This window comes from Lepisosteus oculatus, chromosome 22, assembly GCF_040954835.1.
Source record: "Lepisosteus oculatus isolate fLepOcu1 chromosome 22, fLepOcu1.hap2, whole genome shotgun sequence".
In the NCBI taxonomy this organism is placed as follows: domain Eukaryota; kingdom Metazoa; phylum Chordata; class Actinopteri; order Semionotiformes; family Lepisosteidae; genus Lepisosteus; species Lepisosteus oculatus.
The window spans coordinates 7,369,259-7,391,282 of record NC_090717.1 but is presented as its reverse complement, the minus strand read 5'-3'; the positions used below and the strand labels follow the sequence as shown (position 1 = coordinate 7,391,282).

At 44.4% G+C, this 22,024-nt stretch overlaps 1 protein-coding gene across 2 annotated transcripts in view; it reads right to left on the bottom strand.

Annotated features, from left to right (window-relative positions):
• Window positions 1-5,098: 5,098 nt before the first annotated feature.
• LOC102684818 (huntingtin-interacting protein 1-related protein) overlaps window positions 5,099-22,024 on the bottom strand; it is a 44,056-nt gene continuing 27,130 nt past the window's right edge. For both annotated transcript variants that reach the window (XM_015366409.2, XM_015366410.2), the window contains exons 13-32: window positions 21,611-21,683; window positions 20,437-20,620; window positions 19,804-19,892; window positions 19,217-19,333; window positions 18,781-18,882; window positions 17,609-17,803; window positions 17,097-17,244; window positions 16,558-16,644; window positions 15,926-16,033; window positions 15,444-15,580; window positions 14,786-14,896; window positions 14,165-14,223; window positions 13,677-13,707; window positions 13,117-13,179; window positions 12,418-12,518; window positions 11,271-11,376; window positions 10,530-10,653; window positions 10,024-10,085; window positions 8,989-9,210; window positions 5,099-8,335 (exon numbers count right to left, since the gene is read on the bottom strand). In XM_015366409.2, coding sequence (XP_015221895.2) covers window positions 8,327-8,335; window positions 8,989-9,210; window positions 10,024-10,085; window positions 10,530-10,653; window positions 11,271-11,376; window positions 12,418-12,518; window positions 13,117-13,179; window positions 13,677-13,707; window positions 14,165-14,223; window positions 14,786-14,896; window positions 15,444-15,580; window positions 15,926-16,033; window positions 16,558-16,644; window positions 17,097-17,244; window positions 17,609-17,803; window positions 18,781-18,882; window positions 19,217-19,333; window positions 19,804-19,892; window positions 20,437-20,620; window positions 21,611-21,683 — 2,128 coding nt within the window. In that variant the 3' untranslated portion in view covers window positions 5,099-8,326. The remainder of the gene's footprint in view (window positions 8,336-8,988; window positions 9,211-10,023; window positions 10,086-10,529; window positions 10,654-11,270; window positions 11,377-12,417; window positions 12,519-13,116; window positions 13,180-13,676; window positions 13,708-14,164; window positions 14,224-14,785; window positions 14,897-15,443; window positions 15,581-15,925; window positions 16,034-16,557; window positions 16,645-17,096; window positions 17,245-17,608; window positions 17,804-18,780; window positions 18,883-19,216; window positions 19,334-19,803; window positions 19,893-20,436; window positions 20,621-21,610; window positions 21,684-22,024) is intronic.

The window sequence follows — 22,024 nt, the reverse complement described above, 5'->3', positions numbered from 1 at the left end:
TTTGTTTGTTTTTTAGCTCTAAGGCCATTGCACGCCAGATCCTGTTCTTAATCAATTTTCTTGCTTGCGTTAATACTGTACATAAAGTAAAAAATGGCAAACATATCAAACAGTGATGATGTGCTAATTGTTGGAGTATTTTGTTTGTTTTTTTCATTATTTTCAGTTAATAACTAATTCCTAATGAAATTAATGCTGACATTTTGGGGAACAACACCAATAAACCTGGAAATACCTAATTTAACCACAATGGGAAATCTATGCTTGGAAACTGAGCGCAAAAGCTTTTACTTTCAGATCCTTCCTTGACAACGTAACGTCTGCTGCTGTCAGACTTGACGTGTCTGCAAAACTCACTCTGCTCTGGCAACTTCTCTTTTTGAATATTGAGCAAGATATTGGAGAAACTGGTGTTCCTATAGTCTGTACTCGGGGCACCTCATATCCAACCCTTCACCTGGAGAACTTTCGTCCAGCACGTTTGACAGGTGACCATAAAATCATCTGTTTCGTAAGACATGGTACAGTTTGACTGTGTTCTACTGCAGCAGATTACTTAAATTAAGTAATTAGAAACCATTTGAACTAAGATTTTGGTCCTCATGGACCAGAACATTAATTTGCTAAACTTACCAGTGTATCCAGTCATTAAAAGTGATTTAGCTTGTGCTGCGAGACTTATGGGACTGTAGCTCTCTGTGTCCGGGACTGGAGCAGCCTGCTGTAAGGTGTGTGTTGAATCTGAGCAGTGGGTGTGGAGAGACGCACAATGCGCTCCTCTGTGAGAGTTCTGACTGGCCTCCTTTCATCTAGACAATGGGGCACTGATGTCTTCATTTAAACAGGCACACAGGGACACGTCTCCCATCCTTTTTCCCCAACAGAAGACACTGCAGTGGATTGACTTCATTAACTGTGCCATTGAAATAAAATTTGAATTAGTTCAGTGAATCGAATAGGGTTTTTCTCAAATCAGTTCAGGAATTCATGCGAGTCATACTGGTGTGCAGAAATAGTGTTACACACACACATTCATCCTGGACGGGATGTCAGTCCATCACACAGCACACACAGACACAAACACGCACCAGGGCCAATTTCCCCAGTCAATTAACTTGCCAGTATGTATTGGGACTGTGGGAGGAAACCAGAGCACCCAGAGAAAACCCACCCTAACATGGGGAGAGCATAGAAACCCCAAGCAGATAGCACCTAAGGTCAGGAATCGAACCCAGGACCCAGTGATAGCCATGGCACTACTGTACCACCTGTAAACATGTCTCATTGCTGGCCATACTAATTGTCTGCATTTCTTTCCTTAAATGGTCTGTTCATGTCTCTCATTTTAATGGCCTCTTCTCTTCTTAATTTGTTTTCCCATCAGTCCTAGTAGAGGTGTATTTCACCTAGCTACAGTATGACAGTTGTGGTAATGGTGATTATTTGCGATACCCTGGTAGGTGTTTGAAGATGTAGGACCTGCAACATTTCAACATTCTAGAGCGCGGTTGGCTTATTAATGAATCCCGACATTTCTGTGTTGCAGGAAGTGCTAGCTCTCCCATGTGCAGTGCCTTGGGAAATGTAGCAGACACATTCTGCTCAGGCCAGTGTTCCCCTTTCCACACTATCAGCGTCTCGCAGCTGTATCCCAGGAAACCAAAAGCCTGAGAACAACAGGAGGGATAATCCGACAGCAGCTGTGACTGTAGCTTAGCAAAAACAAACCAACTTTTGTTTTTCCTCGTCTTCATGTATCTCGAAGGACATGTACAAGTCAAGGATCTCTGACAATATATATATATATAGCTGCCTGATAAACAAATAACCTTACTTAAAGCAGTCTGTGTAAACATCTAAAAAAATGGCCTAATTTCACCTCATGTACAGTCTTTTAATTGCTCCAGTACTGTAATAATTGCTACTTGTGTAATGAAAAGGCTAAATAATGCCAGAAATTACACTAGCATGTTATTTAATGGCATTAATTATGAAGTGTCCTATAAAGAGTACCAGATTTAGTGTTTCTGCTGAACCCTCCCGGGTTTAGCTGGTGTCCTTAATATCCTCTCACAGCTCCTGCTTAGGGTTGCAATAGTGCTAGGTTTCTACTGGGACTTTGGTTGCCTGTATGTAATGGAGTTTGAAAAATGCAGGCTTAATCTGTGTGAAACAGGCAAGACCTTTACAAAACATCAGAAATACACTCATTTTGTACCATTGTCCCATATAGATATCCTGCAATACTCCAGTGTTCTGGCAGCACTGTAACTCCAGAGTCTGTGATTTTTGAAATAGCCCTCCTGCAATCTGTTAGATTGTAAGAGAAATACCTTAATGTCAGTGATAAGCCAGTCATCCGATATCAGAAAGCTCCTCCATCCAGGTACATGTCACGCCATTCCGGAGCCTGTCCTGGAAGCACAGGACACCTGGGGATAATACACACAGGGACGATTCCAAGACACCAGTTAACCCAGCTCGCGTGTCTTCAGGAGGAGGAAGACATTGCATCCAGTGGAAATGGAAGAACACCCAGCAGGCATCCTCTGGCCCAATTCGAACCCAGGACCCCAGACCTGTGAGGCAGCAGCTCCGTCCCCCATGCTACTGTAAGTGACCATTGCGTTTCGTGTTGCAGCAAATACGTTTGTTAAAAGCAACAGGCTCTCTCTGCCCTTTAAACGGGGGACACTGCAAAACCACCAAACATCCATGTGAGCTTTTCTACAATGTGCAATACTCCATTGTTTTCTTTCCAAATGGTGGAACAATTTAGCATTTCCAGTTTTGATTCCCACTGAACCAAAGCCCCGATTTCTGGTAATCAGCCACTGCTTGCAAAAGCAGTTTAGCCTTTTTACTTTTTTAAAAATGCTACGGAAAATAAGACCATTGAATAACAGCGCCATCACCTGTTAAACTGATAAGACTCCTGATGAAGGAATAGTGGGGTTACTAGGCCTGCAAAGAATCTTCAATTGTCCATTGTGAGGTTTCAAAAACTGAATTAAAACCGAGATCGGAATTGCAAAGTTGTCACCCGTAAGCGTACAATCACGACAGCTTGTTGCCCAAATCATGCCTCCGCACTGCGTCTGTCACAGTGAAAAGTATGCCCTACACTACAGAAGAAGGGTCTGAGCTGTACAAGGAGCTCAGGCTAGCAATTCTGCAGATATAATTTAAATAAATGCTGCAAATAAGTGCTTCTGCATAAAAATGTTTTAGTATATTTTCTTCTCTAGGACTGTCAGATAAAGACTACAATATGTTTCGTTTATGGACTGCAAACAGTATGATATTTTATAAATATTTAAATATTTTATAAATATTTAACAACCAAGTTATTACAACTCAAATATCCATTATCCACCTATTCATTACCTTTTGCTCATTAACATAATTATACGTACTCAAAGTTGTTTTGCATTTCGCACTAATACCTATGCCAAAAGCTAGATTTTACAACACAGATGTACTTCACAATTGTACAACCTGTAAGAACTAAATAGCTCGACTCTTCGTTTGGCTGCGAGGCTACTGAAACGGAAGCAATGAACTTGGCGCCTATGGATTGTTTTCTTCTGTCCGGTTCTGCTGTAGGCCTATCGCCTGTCATACAGCAGCAGGCGATAGCGTGAGGTAACTGTACCACAGTAGAAGCAAGGCAAAGCAAGAGAAGGATCGGAAACTAAAAAGATCTGAGGAAGTGCCTGATGGAATCACGCTCCGTTTGGCACGACACCAGCAAGAGCAGGCCTGGCGTAGGGGCTGGCGAGGAGCGAGAGCCGAGATAAAAAAAGAAGAAGAGAGAAACGAGGAAATCTGATGTCAGAAAACCGATGGGGGACAGAAGGCGTGGGCGCTTCTTGCTCAACAAAACGCAGCACCTCTCTTTACGCCCAGACCTTTAAAATTAGGAACCGCTAAAAATATAAAAATTAAACAGCAGTGTGGAGCTAAAATAAAACAAAAATGCTTTAGTTGCACAGGACTAATATTCACTAGTGTGGGTCAGCAAAAGTCCACAATCTTTCTAAAAAATATATATATTTTAAGTAAAAGTAAAAGTGAGAAAGGCTTAAACAGCACCATGTAAGACTGTTTGGGTCAATTCAACATCTTCCCTGACTCCTGTGAAGTTGATCAAGAAGCTGAATGAAGAGTTGGGAGCATCTGCACCAAAAAAAAAAAAAAAAAAAAAACTTAAGTTTCCGAGGAGACCAGAATCGCAGCTCTGTGAATGTGTTGATAGCTGGGGATGGCAGGGCTAGGGTCTGAACATTATACTGTAGATCCTGTTTCCTTCATTTTCCCCAAAAACCCAAAGAACAAAAACAGAGTTTTGTGCTTAGCTCAGACTCCCTATCTGAGGACTGAAACAGTGCTTTCGTCCACAGCAGTTTATACGAACACAAGCTTTTATGATTCGCTGACCTAGCCAGAGGCGTTGTGCTAGTAGCCTGTCTTTTTAGGCTGCGGAGTGCTAATGCCAAGACCTTTGTACACACGGACCTCACTGCTCATCCTAGTTTGCATTCTTAAAGAGTACATACTCATCATTGCAGACAGTCCGAGGAAATGTGGACTGAAAATCACTGTTCACCTCCAGTGGAAGTGACCACAATCCAGATAAGTAAACAATGCCCCTGCAAAATCAGAACAGGCCATTAAGGCCTGATCTACCAGAATTACACTCTTAACATTGAGAAGGCTGAACAGGTTTTAGCTTCCACACATCTTCCTAAAACTGCAGCCTGTCCTGATGATTATTAAAACCACTGTCCCACAGCAACATGTAAATCGTCTTAGATGGCAAGATTACTTTTTGAAGCAAAACATCAAGATTTGTTTCCAGAAATAATTTACTGCCTTTCGCACTCTGCTCGTATTAAAACCCTGAAGTAGTGAACCATACCATTCATCTGTATGATGCAAAGCTGAAACGCTTGTGCGAAAGTTGGGAAATGCAGGCGAGTGAAGTTACGACGGGAAACAGGTGTGAAATCTGTGCTTGTTCGGGTTTGCAGGGTGGTTGTTCAGTCACAGTGTTACGATGAGGGTCTATGTTTTGTCATCACAGAGGAAGTAACACTCAAGGTTTCATAAACTTTTATTGCTCATTTGACATTTACAGTCATTACAGATAACCACAGTAATCTTTACTAAAATATATTAATGGATCTGAGAGTATAAAGACATCCTTTAAGAAAGAGAGAGAAAACATACTTTATAAGACCCCTTTAGGTAAATATATATCATTCGCCCCATTTAGAAAGCACCCTAGGCAGGTGCCGAAAATCCTTCATAACACCCTTAGAAAATATTTACAAAATCATTCCAGAATCCACGTTTCACATTTATCTCCTTGTTCTTCATCGCCATAAACAGCAGCATACTCTGAGTTCTCATTATAAAAAAGGAGAGTGTTAGCTTGTGAACCTTCATTTCGTTCCAGTGGAAAAGACTATGTGTAAAAACGACAATAATTCAAAGAAATTTCCATGGTTCGGATAAATGTAACTCCTAATGTTCCCAACACTAACAAGTACAGTATAGCCATTGAGGGGAACTGAGACTCTCACAAGAGCTCCTGAGAGAACAGTGGAGCAACGTGGGAGAACAATGGAGAACTAATACAATAAATCAGATGGAAGACAAAGACAATACGAGGGGATGTACCACTACTACAAGAAATAAAAACTGAATATAGTGTTTATTACAGAATGTGCAAAAGTGAACTTTTGATTATTTTCATACAATGGAAATAAAATATCCAGGCATACAGAGGTGTGTAAAAGCATGGACTGTAAAGCTGGCTCAAACTGGAATTGCAAATAACTAGAAACTTTGATTAGACAAGACTGGTCACTTCAGAATAGTGCTGAACAGGTATGTGGATTTCCCAACCAATATCGAAATGGTAACCTAGCTGTTGTAGGCTGGAAAAATCCTCTCTTTAAGACCTTCTGCCACTCATGGCCACTCCTCTGAATATTTGGGACAACAGTGCCAATACACTTCATTGAACTCAGATCGCTTTGCTCAGAGATATGATTTTACTTGATGCAGCTTTTGCAAGATGATCTAGCCTCACACACAAGTCATAAGGATCCATTTTTGTGCAGCCTTCTTTCCTGAGCTGAAGAACTACAATTGCTTCTGGAATGAGAATCCACTACAGATGTGGAAAAGCCAGACACCACAATACTGTTTCTGGTTTGTGAATTAAGGGAGCTTGTTGATCCATTCCCAAGGGAAGAAGCAGTTTCGCCCTTGCCAAAAGCATGTTAATGATTGTGCTAAAGAAAAGGCACTTCATTTCAGCGATGACCCATCTCTGCAGGTTTAGGAACTGCTGTCCAACTGTGGTCACACATTCATCTCTGAGTAGGTTTGTAACGTCTGTACTTAATGTTGCATGCGGCACCATTCACTGTTAGATAGCACATACTGCATTTGTTTAAGCTGTTGCAAGATCTGCTGTAAGTTCCTGGTGTCTTAGTCTACTGCAGTGGTCACAAACCTAGGTGACTATGCAAACCACCAGATGGAAGTTTTGCAGAGTGCAGGACATTTTCAACAGCCCCTAAATAAAACGGGAAGTGCAGAAATAAGGCAAACTTTCTAAAATGAGTCACTAAGAAGAAAATGCATTAAAATTGTCCACGGCTTATCAAAAGCAGCAGCTAGTGCAGAAATGGAACACAACCCAGCAACGGCCTTCACAACCTCTAAAACGCCCAACGAGTAAAAACAGCATGACTCTCTTTTCCCAACTTGTCAATTAAATTGTTAAAGGAGAAATAACATACAAATATACAGTAACATTGAGCAGCAATAATATTTATCCGAAGCCTTCTCAGTGAGAAAAATATTGGTAAGATGTATAACCTATTTGTGGCTTCCTGGCACACAGCAATGTGATTGTGCTTCTAGTAAAACACAGTACATTCGGGTATTCATTATTCTCAATTTAAAAACAATCCACACCATAAGGTTTCTATGTAAATACTCTGATTTAAAAAAGAGGGATACCTGGATGTCCAGATGACATCGATGTAATCAACTTAACCTCTTGTACTCGGGCAAGAAATCTCTGACAGACTCACAAACCAATCCGTAACTTTTCATGAGCTATACGGCCAGCATGTTACTTACTGATCTGTATTGGAGAGTAATTACAAAGCAGCCAGATGGGTTATCACTGGGTCCATGGTTCAAAGGCCAAGACATTTTTCGAGAGGCTGAGAAATAGACACACCCTTTAGGCTCCCTGTGCCAAGTACTGTATTTAGAAATTCTAGGTTGTGCTGTGGAATACAGGTAACAAATGTCTCCCTGGAAGCTAAAATAAGCAGAAGATAACCCATCTTTGCTTAATTTAAGTTTTGCTATCTTCTGTAATTTATTTTTTTCAAAGCCCATTAAAACATTACACAGTGGTGTGCATATAGATGAGTAACAGCACTGGTAAATCTCCCACATTTGTTAATGTGGTTTCTCTGCCTGCAAACTGATGTGCTTTGCAAATTCTCTTCTTCTGTGCTTGTTCTTAAACCCCTGAGTTGGGTGTGAACAGCATAAACACCTCCTTGGTGCTGACACCAAACAGTTCACTCCAATTCAAAAAGGTTGTGACTGATCAACAGAATCATTTTCTAGTATTTGCCCTCAATTCAAAAGATACTTCTTTTTGCTGCTTTTCTATTAATGAAAAAACAATGCCCTTTGCTAAAACTTTGAAAAAAAAACAAAAACAAAAATATATTTAAATGGTAGACCTACATTCCCTTTCACCCCTATAATCCCTTAAATTCCTTAGAATCTGAAGTGTCTTGCAGCAAGATTGCTGAAAACGCATTGTTTTATGTCCAAGCAACACCAGAAATAAACATAGATTTCCATTTCTAAATAACTCTGTAACAGTCCCCTTTTTGTTTCTGAAACCAACAACGCTGACTAAAGAAAACAGTCTACAGCAGAACTGGATGTGCTACACACTGACGGTGTACACTATACACAGGTGAGTGCAAACGCCAATTTAAAATTTCAAAAAGAACGTTTCTTTTCCCTATTAAAAAGGTAGGCAGCAGAGAAGAGGAATGAGAGACAAGCAGAGTGAACCGTTAAGATTTGGCAAGAAAAATAAAATAGTTCAAAGCTGTTGCCGTAGCCCCTCTCTGGGCGCAGGAGAGACTCCAGCTCGTTCTGTCACCTGCGGATCTTGACCCAGGGAGGACGAGACTGGTTCTTCATTCTTCTTCTCGCTTTGTGTGTCGGTAGCTCATCTTGTCCAAAAATCCTCTCCAGCTTCCATTTTTTATCTGAACTGTGTAAAAAAAAAAAAAAAAAAGAAGACAGAAATAATGAGAACTTTGTAGCCTTTAGGACTCATCTCAGACACACACACGGGGGCAGGAGGCCCCTGACACGCGCAGGAAGGAAGTGTAGCTCAGCCAGCAGGCCTGACAAGAACAGATATAAGCGATTTCCTTGACCCTTTCCCCTTACGAAATAACAGCTGTTAATTCCCTCACTCGAATCGGGGCTGGAGATCCGAATAACTGTAAGATCGCAAGTCAGTCCTCTCAAGCTGAGACGGCAGTCTTCGCTCAGGTGTGATCTTCAGAAATAAGATTCTACACCACCTGTTTGGTAGTGGGGTGGCACAGTGGCACGGTGGTCTGAGTGAGGTTTGTAAGTTCTTCCCATGCTTGAGAGGGCTTCCTCCAGGTGCTCCAGTTCCCCCCCCACAGTCCTAACAAATACAGGTCGGTAAACTGGCGCTGGTGTGAGTGTGTGAGTATTTGTGTCTGTGTGCCATCCAGGATGTATCCTTCCTTGCACCCACTGCCTGCTGGGATAGACTCTGGCTCCCCCATGACCCTGAATTGGTTACAAAATGGATGTCTGGTAGTACCCCACTCACTAAGAGACCTGACCATCTCCAATTGTGGCTAAACGGTTCTCAGCCGCTCTTACTGGGTTTGCCTTGGGCCTCATGGAAGGTTTCTGAGCCAGGGGAGGTTTCCTCATGACGGCGGGCTTCACCGCTGCAGGAGACACGGGCGCTTGCTTCAGGAAGCCGTTCCCGTCGCTCATCTCCTCTGAAGGAGCCCCGGCCAGCTCGTAGTGCTTCTTCCGCAGCTCTCCCAGCCTCAGTCTTTCGCCCTCCAGCTGCGCCTCCAGCTCCAGGACCTTCACCTGCAGGACACACACACACCCCCCCCCCCGAGTCAGCGCCGCCACCCTGGCCGAGAGACCCCGGCCCTCCCCGTCCTCCATCGCCCCCGCTCCACCCCCCTGTACGAGCCACGGGCGCACGACACCTGGATGGCTTACCCAGAGTTTGCAAAAACAGAAGGCAACACTAATGATTCTGAAGCAGCTTTCCAGATTGAAGAGCAGTTGTGAGATGATAAAACCGGCCTGCTGCAGCTTGTTACGGCCTTCACTGAGGCAGTGAAAAAGGCCTGTCGAGGGGCCTCCTTGAGAGACTCAATTGCTAGAGGCGCTTGCCCAAGGGAAGGTTTTGCTCTATAATCATGGGTTCGAGCCTCGGTTGTGTCTCTGGCCGACTACGACTGGGATTCGCCAGGAGGTGGTGCAAAATCTGGCTGCGTTCTGGCTGATTCCAGGCCCGCAGTGCAATCAGTGAGACACGCACCTCTCTTCCAGTCACCACTGCCCTCAAGGCACCTGTCCAAGAGCAGGAGCACCTCAAGGCACCTGTCCAAGAGCAGGAGCACCTCAAGGCACCTGTCCAAGAGCAGGCGCACCTCTTGGACAGGTGGCTTGAGGGCAGGCAGGTTGGAGGAATCTGCCTGCACCTGCTCATTCTCCCCTGTGTGTTGCTGCAGAGTTCATTAAAAGCAAGTCGTTATGTGAAAAGTGATTAGCTACTTAATACTGAGTATAGCACAAACAGTTGGCATTTATCCATTTAAAAAAAGGCCTGTTGGGATAATCTAATAGGGCTGTGCAATGGTGAAGCCCCTCAATATCACAAGCACCTACCTGGGACTCCATCTCCTCTTTCTTGAGCTTAATCAGGGACATGCCTGAGAAGTCCATGGTGTCTGTGAGGGACAATAGTACAAATTAATTCCATACAATCTAGAACGAGAAAACCATTCCTAGATAAAACACTTTACACCTGAATACAAAATGGTTTTGAACAGGGATGGACCTGTACAGAACATTTGACTTCTTCTCTAAACAGAACACATGCTGTAAATAATTAAAATCAGAGGTTGTTTACAGGATTAAGGAGACGCTGGATATTCAGTCTATGTCTAGAAGCAAAAACAGATGTTGGACTAGAAAGCCTTCTTGTTGGCAGGAGATTCCATCTGCTAAGCCAGTACGAGAGCAAAAGTGGACTGTTCAAAGACTGTTGTCCGCTGTAATGCTGTGTTTCACCACCCCGCAAGGACAAAACCACACACACACAAAAACAAGCACGGGCTTATACAGCGTCCAAAACCCAAGGACTTCGCGGCCGAGTGGGCCGAACCCCTCACCTTTGTCTTCTATCTGCTCCTGCCCGGTCTTGGTGGAGGCGACGAGGTTGGCTGCCGTCTCGTTGACATAGCGGGAGGCCTGCTGCAGGGTGGACAGCCTCCTGCTGCTGCGGTCGGCCTTCACCTGCGTCAAGGGGAATGAAAGAGCTGCTCAGGCCACACGAGACTCACGGGTGCTTTACACGCTGGGGCCCTGGGGCCGGCTCTGGGCCTGGGGTGCCATCTGCGGGATCCTTGTGTGTTCTCCCTAGGTTTGCATGGGCTTCCTCCCACAGTCCAAAGATTCTGGGAAAACTGGCCCTGGTGTGTGTGTGTGTGTGGGCCTTGGATCGGGCGAACCAGGAAACTGCCTGGAGCCTCCAGGCCACCAGGGGGCCCCCTAAATGTGCAACTCAACATAATTTTTTGCAACTGGCACATTCAACTGTCAGTCAAACATTCCCTCCAGTGGCTCTTTCTGTTGCTGCTCTGCTAATATAGACTTTTAAAGTTTGTTAGTTATAAAATATATTATTATTTTAAGTGTAGGAATGAAAGTGTAGTAGTTTATTTCACCCTCGATGTAGGAAATGACTCATCTTTGCCGAAAGAGGACAGTATCGGTGCGGTTTCAGCTGCCGCTACACCTGAAAGCTGTTTGTGTCGTTTCAGAAAGTATTAAATGTTGGGAGGATCGATTTTGTTAATCTTCCATTACATCTGACAGCGCTTCAGAGCCGGTCTTGTGCAGAGAGGCCTCACCTTGGAGGCGGCCACCAGCTGGGCCGTGCTGGCGGCGATCTCGTGCGAGCACACGATCAGCTCCTCGTACTTCCCCGTGTGCAGCACCACCTTGTCAGCAGACTCCCTGCAACACAGCCAGACAGCGCTGTCACTGCATTGACACACGCGAGGCTAATAACAGAGCACTGCAATGGGCATCTGTTACTGTTACAGTTATATAATGCAAGCTTTGCCACAAGCTTCTTAGGCAGGATTTGTAAGACAAAGACAAGTGAAAGAAAATTTCTGTTAAGGCCACATTCATGAGACGAATATACTGTAGGGAGATTAACCATGTTCGATACAGCCAAACAGGCAGCACGCAACAATGGCGCCTGTGTGAATCAGAACTTATTAGCAAGGCAGCCAACATCTCTCCCTCTCTCTTAATAATGAAGTTAAAAATATCATCGCTGCGTTTCAATGTCATAATCTGCGAGGCGGGAGTCCTGCCACAAGAAACTGTTTTTTACTCCTTCACAAAATGATCAAGTGCTTACAGAATTGAAGAAAAAGGACCGATTCCTTTGAAAGATTTGTATATTGACAAACAATCTGCATCATTCAACCAGTAACAAGACTTCCCTCCCACAATCACACTTTTATTTGTTTGAATGTTTTGAAAAAGACTGAAATTTTCACATATCCCTGATTGTTTTACACATCCCAACATTGTGAAATTACTTTTATTATAGATTTAGACTCTTGTCGTATTTCAACAAGAAAACTGTAAAAATGCCTTAGCAAGATTGAGCCGTTTTTCTTTGTCTGACGGCTGTTTTTTGTTTTTGTTTTTTATGTGTTGCTATGTATTCTGTGTTGTTCTTTATGTTTCTTAAGTCTTGCTAAAATTTTCAATTAAAAAAAAGACACACCAGGCACACATAGGTTACACAGTGAGTCTTTCACAAAAATACGTACACAAACTCTCTGGATTAATAACATTTTTAAATGCACGGCCCTCATCCTTACTGTAAATTGTCAAGTGGCAATGTTTTAAGATCTGTCTTCACAGCACGCAAGAAGACTTATTCAGTGGCTGGCGGTCAGGCTAAATGTATGGCTTGCCAGCTACAGTATGTACTGTGGTTTGCCGTCCCAGAGATGGAACCAGCAGTGTACTTACACCATCTGAGTGGCTCCCCAGCCCACTGCTTTGGAAGCTGAAATCAGGCCTTCAGTCCAGCGGGAATTTTTTGCGTAGAATTCCCTTACTGATGCTGCCCCCTGAATGACCAAAACATCACAGGAACAGCAGAGTAAAAAAGCAAATAATTAAATTTTCACATTTGTGTTTCTCTTTTGTATGAAAAAGCCGGTGGAGCTGAAGCCGCAACTGGTCCTGCTCTTTGGCACCTAGGCAAATGAACTAAGAGCTTAACTTCCAATCCCATACTGATGACATCTGAGACATCTCATGCGTGCAAAGAGTAGAAGAATTCAATTTGACAGAACTCCAAAATGGACAGATCACTGGCCCGGTGTTCAGTGTTTCAGCAGTTTAAATTTCATTGCAGCACCTTTTCAAAGTTATCTTGTACAGTACATCAGAACATCAAGAAAGATGATCTGACGTGTCTCTGATTGGCTGGAGCCGGTCTTGTTTGGTTGCTACCAGCTAATCAATCCGATCTCACCCAACCATTTCACAAAATAAACCAGGATACCAGCTTCAACAAACCTGGACGCTGTCTGTCCCAGACCTCCACATCTCTTAAGTACATCCAATACTGGTCACCTCCCATATACTGTATTTTACAAGGCCACGTCAAATGTATTTCTTCCATTGATCATAATACAGGAGTGCTTCAGTTTAAAGACTCACCCTGCCACTTTCCACTATCTCTTTCTGCAGATCTGTGGAAGCGATGACCAGCATATGAATGGCCTGAAGGCAAAAAGAAAGACCTCAATATATGTTTTACAATTGCACCCTGGATGTCCCAGAGCCTGCAACAGAGATTAGGGATTAGGGACTATGCACGACCTCTTGAACAGGAAGCAGAAACCTGTTCAGACCCTTTTCCTCTAAAGTTCATAACGCTCAAAAGTCATAAGCAGACAGGCTTTCAGGGATAATTTAATTTAAGACTGCTAAACTCTGTAGGCACTGCAGTGTTTTAGATTACAGTCGAAAAGTAAAACTAATGTAATAATTACAGGCAAGACAAAATGAAAAGCAACTGGAATTTTAAGGAACCATCTTTCAGTCACCAGCACAAATACTGAGTCAAGCCAAAGTGGTATAGTTTTCCTTCTTTGGGTAGTGCACTCCATAGCATGCCTGCAAGATTAATATGTACCTGCTGCATGTGACAGACATGGCATCAGTGGCACAACGATACTTATTGGGAGACTGATATAAAAAGAAATTGCCAAACTCACCTTCATCAGATCTGTACAAGAGTTGAGGATTCTGTAAGGATATGAAATACATTATAAAACTTAGGAACAGAAATAAACTGTAATATATAAAATTGTGTCAAGACTGTTTTTCATTGTAAATTCTGTCTCTAGAAAAAAGAATGATATTGCTGATTGTGGTGTTATCAAGTAAACTGTACCCAATATTGTAAACTCCTGGTTCCATTTCATACATCAGCAAACATTAGGCAGAAGGATGAGGAAGGACAGTGCGGACTATTTTAGAGACCATATCTGACCTAAGATTAGTAGGTGATAATGCCACAGATTACATGGATAATCATTCAGAACTGACTGTAATTTCTTTCTGTTTAAAACAAAGCAACGTTTTAATAAACATTCCTTCAAACACTTTAGGGAAAAATACAGAAACTACAATCAGTGCTACATCTGTGTATAATCTGTGATTTTTTGTGTAGCAAAAAAAGAGAGTTGGACACTGTACTGACCGCTCATTGACCTCTAGCTTGACCCCAGTGGTGTCTTTCCTTGCCTGGTTCATCATTTCCTGTTTATACAACAAAAACACTTACACTATTATAGTTTAATGTTATACTGTATAATGTATAGCTTAGTTTATAACATTAACATCAGTGGAGGATTAAAAACATTTCTAGGGATATCAAAATATATCCTAGAATACAGTATAAGCTGTCATTTTAAAGGGATAATGACTCAGTTACAAATGTGCAGTGTTCTCCTAGCCTTTGACGTTTACTGTATGCTGCTGCAATTTACTCAGTCATCTGAAAGTACAGACACTAACATAACCAAAAGCCTTTGAACCATTTCAGATTAAAATAAAAACTGTTCTACAAAAGAAAAGGCCATTCAGTTCACACAGCTTGCCTGCCTGGTAGATAACTGATCTTGGGATCTCTTTAGTCACATCTTGAAAGTAACCAGGGTATTGGCTTCAAGTGTGCCTCCTGGTTTCAATAAGATGTGACAATGGTCATTTGCGTAGGACACAACACCAAGGGCAAAAAGGAGTAGACACCAACCCGCCAGTGACTGACAGGGGAGTAGAGGGGGGGAACGAACAGTGCAGCACTGTGAGAGGCGCTTACATCAATCCTCCTCACGGCCTCCTCGATTGCAGTGGAAGTGGCTGCCATCTCCTTGTCCACCAGGTCTCCCAGCTCCTCCTGCTTGATGTCCATGCCCTTCGGCCTCAGCTCCTGAAACACAGCCCCGAGCCCATGGAACCTCACTGGAGCCCCCTCTGGTCACAACTGGAAGTACAGCCTCGCTGGACTGGAGAACCTCTACATTCTGTCTGAGCAAACAGCTCGTCAGATCTGCAGCTGACTGGCCTGCAGTGTTTAACTCAACTTTCAGGAAGCTGATTGTAAAAGGAACATTTTCTCCCTTGTGACAATCCAACCTAAAATCCCAAAATGTAACGCACTGTTTTGAATGCACTGCAGGAAACTGATAGCACCTTCTATTGTTGGAGAACATACCGCTTCTTCGACCTCAACGGTAGCAGTAACAGCTTCAATAAACAATCATAGTATATTTTTAGCATTGCAATTGCATAGCGTTTCTTACTGAAACCCTGTAAAAGGCTGCAGGAAATGCTCATTTTGAATTGCGCATTGAATAGCACCGCTTTTTTTTAACAGTACCACTACAATACTTCTTCAAAGACATCTGTCTTTGCTGCACCCCGATGTGTTCGTGGGGTCAGTAAACCACAGCCGCTGGAAGCCCCGGTGCGCTCACCTGACCCAGGCGCAGGATCTGCTGGATGATGGCCCTGATGGCCGAGGGGTCGGCCCGCAGCAGGGACTGCTTCGACTTGAGCTCCCCGAGGTACTGCAGGCTCTGAGTGCCACAGCCACGGCAGCTATCGGTCAGTCCTGCAGGGCAAAACAAGACAGGAGCACGCTGAGGGGTTAAACTCAGAGCCCCGGCTAGTGTCCGCCCTCTACAGTCCGTACAGTCTAACCTCCCTAAACCGGCGCAGGAATAACTTCCCTAACTGATATTCTGCGTATGTCGCCCCCTTGTGCCCCTACACGAAGTGGTGAACTAAGTGGGTTCACTCCCGTATCTCAGGCCCTTCCGGATCCCAAGGGATCAACAGCACTATTCAAATGCAAGAAACGAATCGACTCCAATGAGCACGGCCCGCGGGAGTCATTCCGCGGCTGTCCCCTGCTCCGTCACACAGCGCCTGCGGCGGCTCGGCGGCTCGGACTCACTGTCCGCGTGGTCCGTGGGGGCCATGTGAGAGGTGGCGCTGGCGTTCACTATGGTGTCGGCCGTCAGGTGGGAGAACTGGGCGAGGGCACGGAGCAGGCTGCCCCCGTCTGAGGACAGAAAGCACAGCCGGCGGTCACCATCACGCTCTTTACACAGCAACTGCAGGAAACTGATAGCGCCATCTAGTGTTGGAAAACACACTGCTCCTTTTATCAATATCGGTACCTGTGCTTGGAAATATTGCCATTACTGGACAGAACACCGTTATGGCAGTTTTTGGGATGCCATTGTTTCAGGAAATATGATATTAGGAAAAGAAGTAGGTTTTTCAAAACGGAACTGGAAAGAAAAGGCAGTACACATCTAGATGATCAATGTGAATGACAGGATTTTCATACAGTAACGCAAAGCAAGTTGGATATTTCTGCCTGTATTATCTTACTATATTATGTCAAGCCATTAGGGCAGGTGAGAGCATGCACCTTTTTCTCCAACTGCCAATCATGTGTATATTGTTTTCATTCATTCATTATGACAGCTCCTGCCTCACCACCCATATAATTGAACTTAATCCAGCTTTAGAGCTGTGTCAGGTGTGCGGGGGGGGAGTGCACCTGTTCAGGAGCCTTACCTGCCATATTCTTCAAGTAGTCCGCGTGGCCCTGCTTCATATTGTCAATGGCGCCCAGCGTAGCCTCTGCCCGGCTGATGAGGTAATCTGCAGAGCAGAGAGAGACAGACGCATGCAGAGAACCATCGAGGGGATGTGCAGTTACAGTATGTCTAAACAGAGGGAGATTATTACAATACTTGGGCTATTGTCAGTGACACTGATATGGGCAAGGCTGACAACACTGTGAGCATGACGTTTTTCGTCTTCTCCAGTGCCTTCAATACTATCCAGCCCCTACTGCCACGAAGGAAGCTGGAGGAGATGCAAGTGGGTGCCTCCATGATCTGAACGTTGTTGTATTATTGTATTATTTTATTACACCGTGCTGTGTTGACTGTGCTAAGCTGCTGTTGCACTGCAATTTCCCTCACAGGATCAATAAAGTATCTAACTGACTTCCCAGCAACTGCCTCTGCTCTGTGCTGATGGAGCACGTTATGCTGATAGAGCTCACTGGTACCGGAGCCCAGTGAGTGCCAGGGCAGCTGTGTGGTTACCTGGGGAACTGGTGCAGCGGACGTGCAGGGGGTCGTCCAGCTTGGCCACAGCATCCTGGATGATGTTTTCAGCCTCAGCCACTGCACCCTGCAGCAGACTGAACTGCTCCTCCAGCATCTGCTGCTTCAGCTGCTCCTCTCTGCTCAGCTGGAACAGGCGTGCACACAGACACACAGAACCGTGAGCGCTCAGCCCGTCTGCTTCCTGCCCCGCGCGGGTTTTCGACCCACGCCCACCGAGCGCATTTCACCGCTCGGAAAATGGATCAGATTAAAAAGGTAGAAAGCACCAGGCTACATCCAGAAACCCAGTGCGTCCAGTCCACTGCTGGGAACCAGACACTGGGGAGAGGGGAAAAACAGAGCCCAGCCCCATCAGATTGAGAAAAAGCAGTGAAATTCCCTAAATCGCTCCTCACCTTGAAGTATTGTTTGAAACCTATGGGTGGCACTCATGCTCTTTCTAGGGGATACGGGGTGGTACCGGTACAGTGGCGGCGTGTGGTGCCCACCTTCTCCCGCAGTTTGCCCTGCAGCTCGCCCATCTCCCTGGAGGTCTTCTCGCGCTGCTGCTGGAGACTGGCCTCCTGCGTCTGCAGGGAGGTCCTCAGGGTGGCCAGCTCGGCCTCGCGCTCGCTCACTCTCCGCGCCAGCACCTCCTTCTCCGCCTGCAGCCCCGCCAGCGTGCCGCTCAGCTTCTCCCCCGCCTGCCAAACACACAGCAGCTTTGTGACTGGCGAAGCACCCGGCCACCTGGTCACTATCAGACAGGAGCGCAGGGCAGGGCAGGAGAACTCATCTCGGCTTCATTGCTCAGTGTGCTGAGGATTCATTTAATCACTCGTTCAAGGAGGTGGCGTTCCTAGGATCTGTCTAGAAACCGATAGGAAGGTCAAGTAATATCTATCAATCTTGCATAACGTGGTTGTTGTGATGCAGATGTATAAAGCTCTAACTGCAAACTTTAAACAATGCAATTAATACACGCACCTCTTCAAGTCCAGTAAGGACAAGACGAATAAGGGTTTTGAGGAGATCAGGCCAATGAGTTTAATGACAGCCTTGCTTTACCATACAAAATACCAAACATACCAATTACCAAACACTCTAGCTTTACAATACCAAAACACACATCAGAGTAACTCATCTTTCAACTGCTCTGATGCAGTCCAGTATAGAATTTCGCAACAGTCGGCTTCTTATTTTATTGCTTATAAGAAGGATTAATGTGACAATAAAGGCGCTGTTAATATTAAAGTGTAAAGCAATGGAGTGGTTCAGAGGGACTGCAAGTTGAGGAGCCCTGTAAATTGGTTTTTTTGCCAAATACATGACAGTGAGTCTAAAATATGAGTTTTTATATTTTAGAAAACAGCTAAAACCTGCTACAACTTGCTTGTTTACACTCTTTATCATGAAAACTAAGAGCTGTAACAATATAGTTATATTCAAATTACTTGAAAGGTGGTACTACCTTAGATTACTAATGAACTGTTTAATAATGTGCTTTATTTCTAATAAATTCACATTCCTTCAAATTCTGTCTGTGACACCCCAAGCCCAAATGAATTAAACCTTTCCTCTAGAGTGCAGCAGAAGATTAGATCAAGTCGCACACTTCAACACTTTCTTCTCTACGTTCGTCTTTGCCCAAGCCTCAGAAGAGCTCGACAGGAAGCCGTACCTTCTCGTTACTCAGCAGGGTGTTCTGAACGCGCAGCAGCTCCGTCTTCCTCTCCCCCAGCTCTCGCTTCAGCTTCTCCATGTCGAACTTCTGCTCCTCCAGCTGCAGGGGGCGAAAACCGAACTGATGAATTTCCAGTCCGTTCACGAGCCGGCTTCGGCGCGAGGACAGAAGCTGAGCTCAGGTCAGACAGGGGCGGGAGTGTGGGGCAGCGGTCGGCAATGAGTTCTGTACTCATAACTGGAAGGCTGTGGGTTCAAATCCCAAGTGAGACGCTACTTAATGTCACTTGAGCCCCTGAACAAGATGCTTTGCCCTCGCCGGTATAAATGTACATTGCTTTGGATAAAGGCGTCAAGCCAGTCAGCAAAGGTTTAACAGTCAACAGTATTTTCCTTGTTTCTGGCGGCCTGCGAATGGCCTCAAGTGGCAGTACCTTCATCTCAGCCTCCTGCTTGATGCGCTCCATCTCAAAGGTCAGCTGCTGCTTGGTCCTGGCCACCTCCTCCTGGGTCTGCTGTGTGGCCGACAGCATCTTCACTGTGTCTGCACTCTGCACGCCAGAGACATTACACACCTCAATGGGTGACAGATGGGGCACTAACCAACACACTTACTATCCCCTGTCTGCTCTACTATTTCCATTACTGAAAAAACACCAAAATACCGCTTCCGTGAAGAACAGCTCAGACTTTTATGTCTCTGTTTCATAACTTTATTGTCTCCCGAGTCCTTCCACTGCTCTAAAATGACTGAAGCAAAAATCTTACGATTCCTGCTGATCAGTCAAGTTTCACATCGATTGGCCCATTTTATAACCTATCCATTTCTCAGAACATTACGGACATCCATACTATATGAACACAGAAATTAAAAGAGACATGACTATTTAATTTGACAAGGCTGACTCGTCCCAATCATTGTGATTTCTTTCTGGGATATTAAAATGAAGGAGATGCACTGGATAAAGAAGCATATGTCCCCAAGTCACACAGCTGCAGGATTGTGCTGCGCTCACGTTACCTTCCTGAGGAGCTCAGCGTGGCTGGACACCAGCTCGGCATGCTTCTCCTTCAGCTTGGTGTAGCGCAGCTCTGTAGCCTGCGCTCGTTCTGCAAGGACAGGAAGGAGACAAGGAAAATTTGAGGTGCTGGTCAGTCTTTGTGCTCTGTGCCTTTCTTCCATAATTAATCTATAAATATGTGCATGAGAAAGACAGGCAGCATGGCCACCAGCAGGTATTATGAAGAGTAATGAAAGCATTCTGTGTGCTTTTGCAAGAGTGGACACTTGTTTGTATATACTTCTAAACTCAGGAGGCTGTAAAAGTTTTTAAAACTTGACTGCTTCCTTTCATGTTTTAGCATTTCTATTTTATTCTTGCCTGCTTTTTAAAATTATTTATTTTCTTCCTATTGCCATTTTTGTACACCACCTCGAGCTACAAGGGATAAAAAAGCACCACAAAAACATTATTCGACCTGACACATCATGGCATGCGCATGTTTTGAAACAATTTGCACGCGTGTGACTGGGAGTCACTGGAAACATCTGTCAATTTTTCCCCCATTTTGGACCGCACAGATTGCCGATGTGCGTGATGTGTGCAAATGTTGCTATGAATGGGGCCTGTGTGGTGTGCGCTGAGGTGCTCACTCTCGGCCTCCACGTAGCTGACTTGCACAGTCTCGCTCTCCGCCTTCTGCCTCCTCAGGCTCTCCAGCTCCATGCGCAGCTGCTCGTTCTCCACCAGGGCGCGCTGTTTCTGCACCCGCTGCTCCTCCAGCTCTGCCTCCAGGCTGTTGATCTGGGACTTCAGCTGGGTAATGTACCGCTGGGCCTGAGGAAGACGGGAACCAATTAGTCCACTGCACATTCTTTCACTCCGAGATCCCCAAAGTTAGCAAGGACCTCTGAACCTCATTCCCAACCCACGATTCCCAATCTCACTGTTGTGATTCCCTGTGGATGTCAGAGAGGAACAGAGTCCTTCAACTGACTTGAATTGGGAACCTAGTAGTAAAAGGAAGGCTTAACTAATTTTAAATTGGATCTCATCTGCAAATGAGCCATCAATGAAATTGGGATTTGTATACAATAATATAGTGTTACAAAATGTACCCAAGGGGTAGGTTATAATTCAAGGCCTGTGAGAAATGGCACAAGTTCTTGATATCCTCTGGCACTGATTTGGTTTAAGAGTAATAAACCAAGGCACACTTCATCAAGTAAATGTACAATCAAGTAAAAAAAAACACAATGTATAACATGACAGAAGACTTTAAATGCTATCATGCACAAAACAATGCCTTTGAGAGGTCTACTGTACTTTCTGGAGATCCACAAACCTAGAGTGCGAGCTATGCAACACCGTACAGGCCATTAGGGGAATATCCATCCTACTTAAAAGAACTGGTCCCAGTGCTACATCTGCCATCTTACAACATAAGATGTCCAAAGGTGAATGGGAATCAATCTCCATATTCTAAAGACACATCCTCAAACTAGTAGAGAACATTTCTGGTCTGTGGATTCCACAATAAAGGAAATCACAATCAAAATAAAAAATAAACAGGGCATCAAGCTCTCTGTAACTACATTCAAATTGTCTGAATAAGGCCCTAAGAACTGCAAATGTTCTAGATTGTGTAGTCCAGCTCATGGACACCTGGATAGAACCAACACCATGCAAGCACCAAAGAATCCATGCTTGGCATCAGTAGAAAGAGTAGCTCAATTAATGCAAGACCCTGCATAATAAACATAGTAACAGAGTTACTTCTACAGGTATCAAATTCCCTGATCCCTAGTTAAACATCTCTCACTTCACCTCAGCTTTGATCTTCTCCAGTTCGGCTCTCAACAGCTCGATCTCTCGCTTGAGGTTGTCTATCTGGACGTCCCTGTGCACCAACCAACACAAAACATTCATTATTCTTCATTTAGTTTGTATGTCGTCCCTCTGTAGTTACTGTAAGTTCCATATCGCTTTGTAGTAAGGAATACTGGTCTTCTTTTTCTAAATAAATGCTCATTTTCCCAGGACTAGACTTAATTCAAAGGTTGAATACGGGTGTTCAGAGACAAAAGATCAGTTCACCTAACACAAAGAGCTTTCTTCGCCAAACAAGCACTAGGGGGAGATCTAACCACATTTTTCCAAGTTTGCCAGATACCACAGCAGTTCTGTTATCGTTGCATTTTAATATATTCATTGCTTAACGATACATTTTATCAAGTGGCA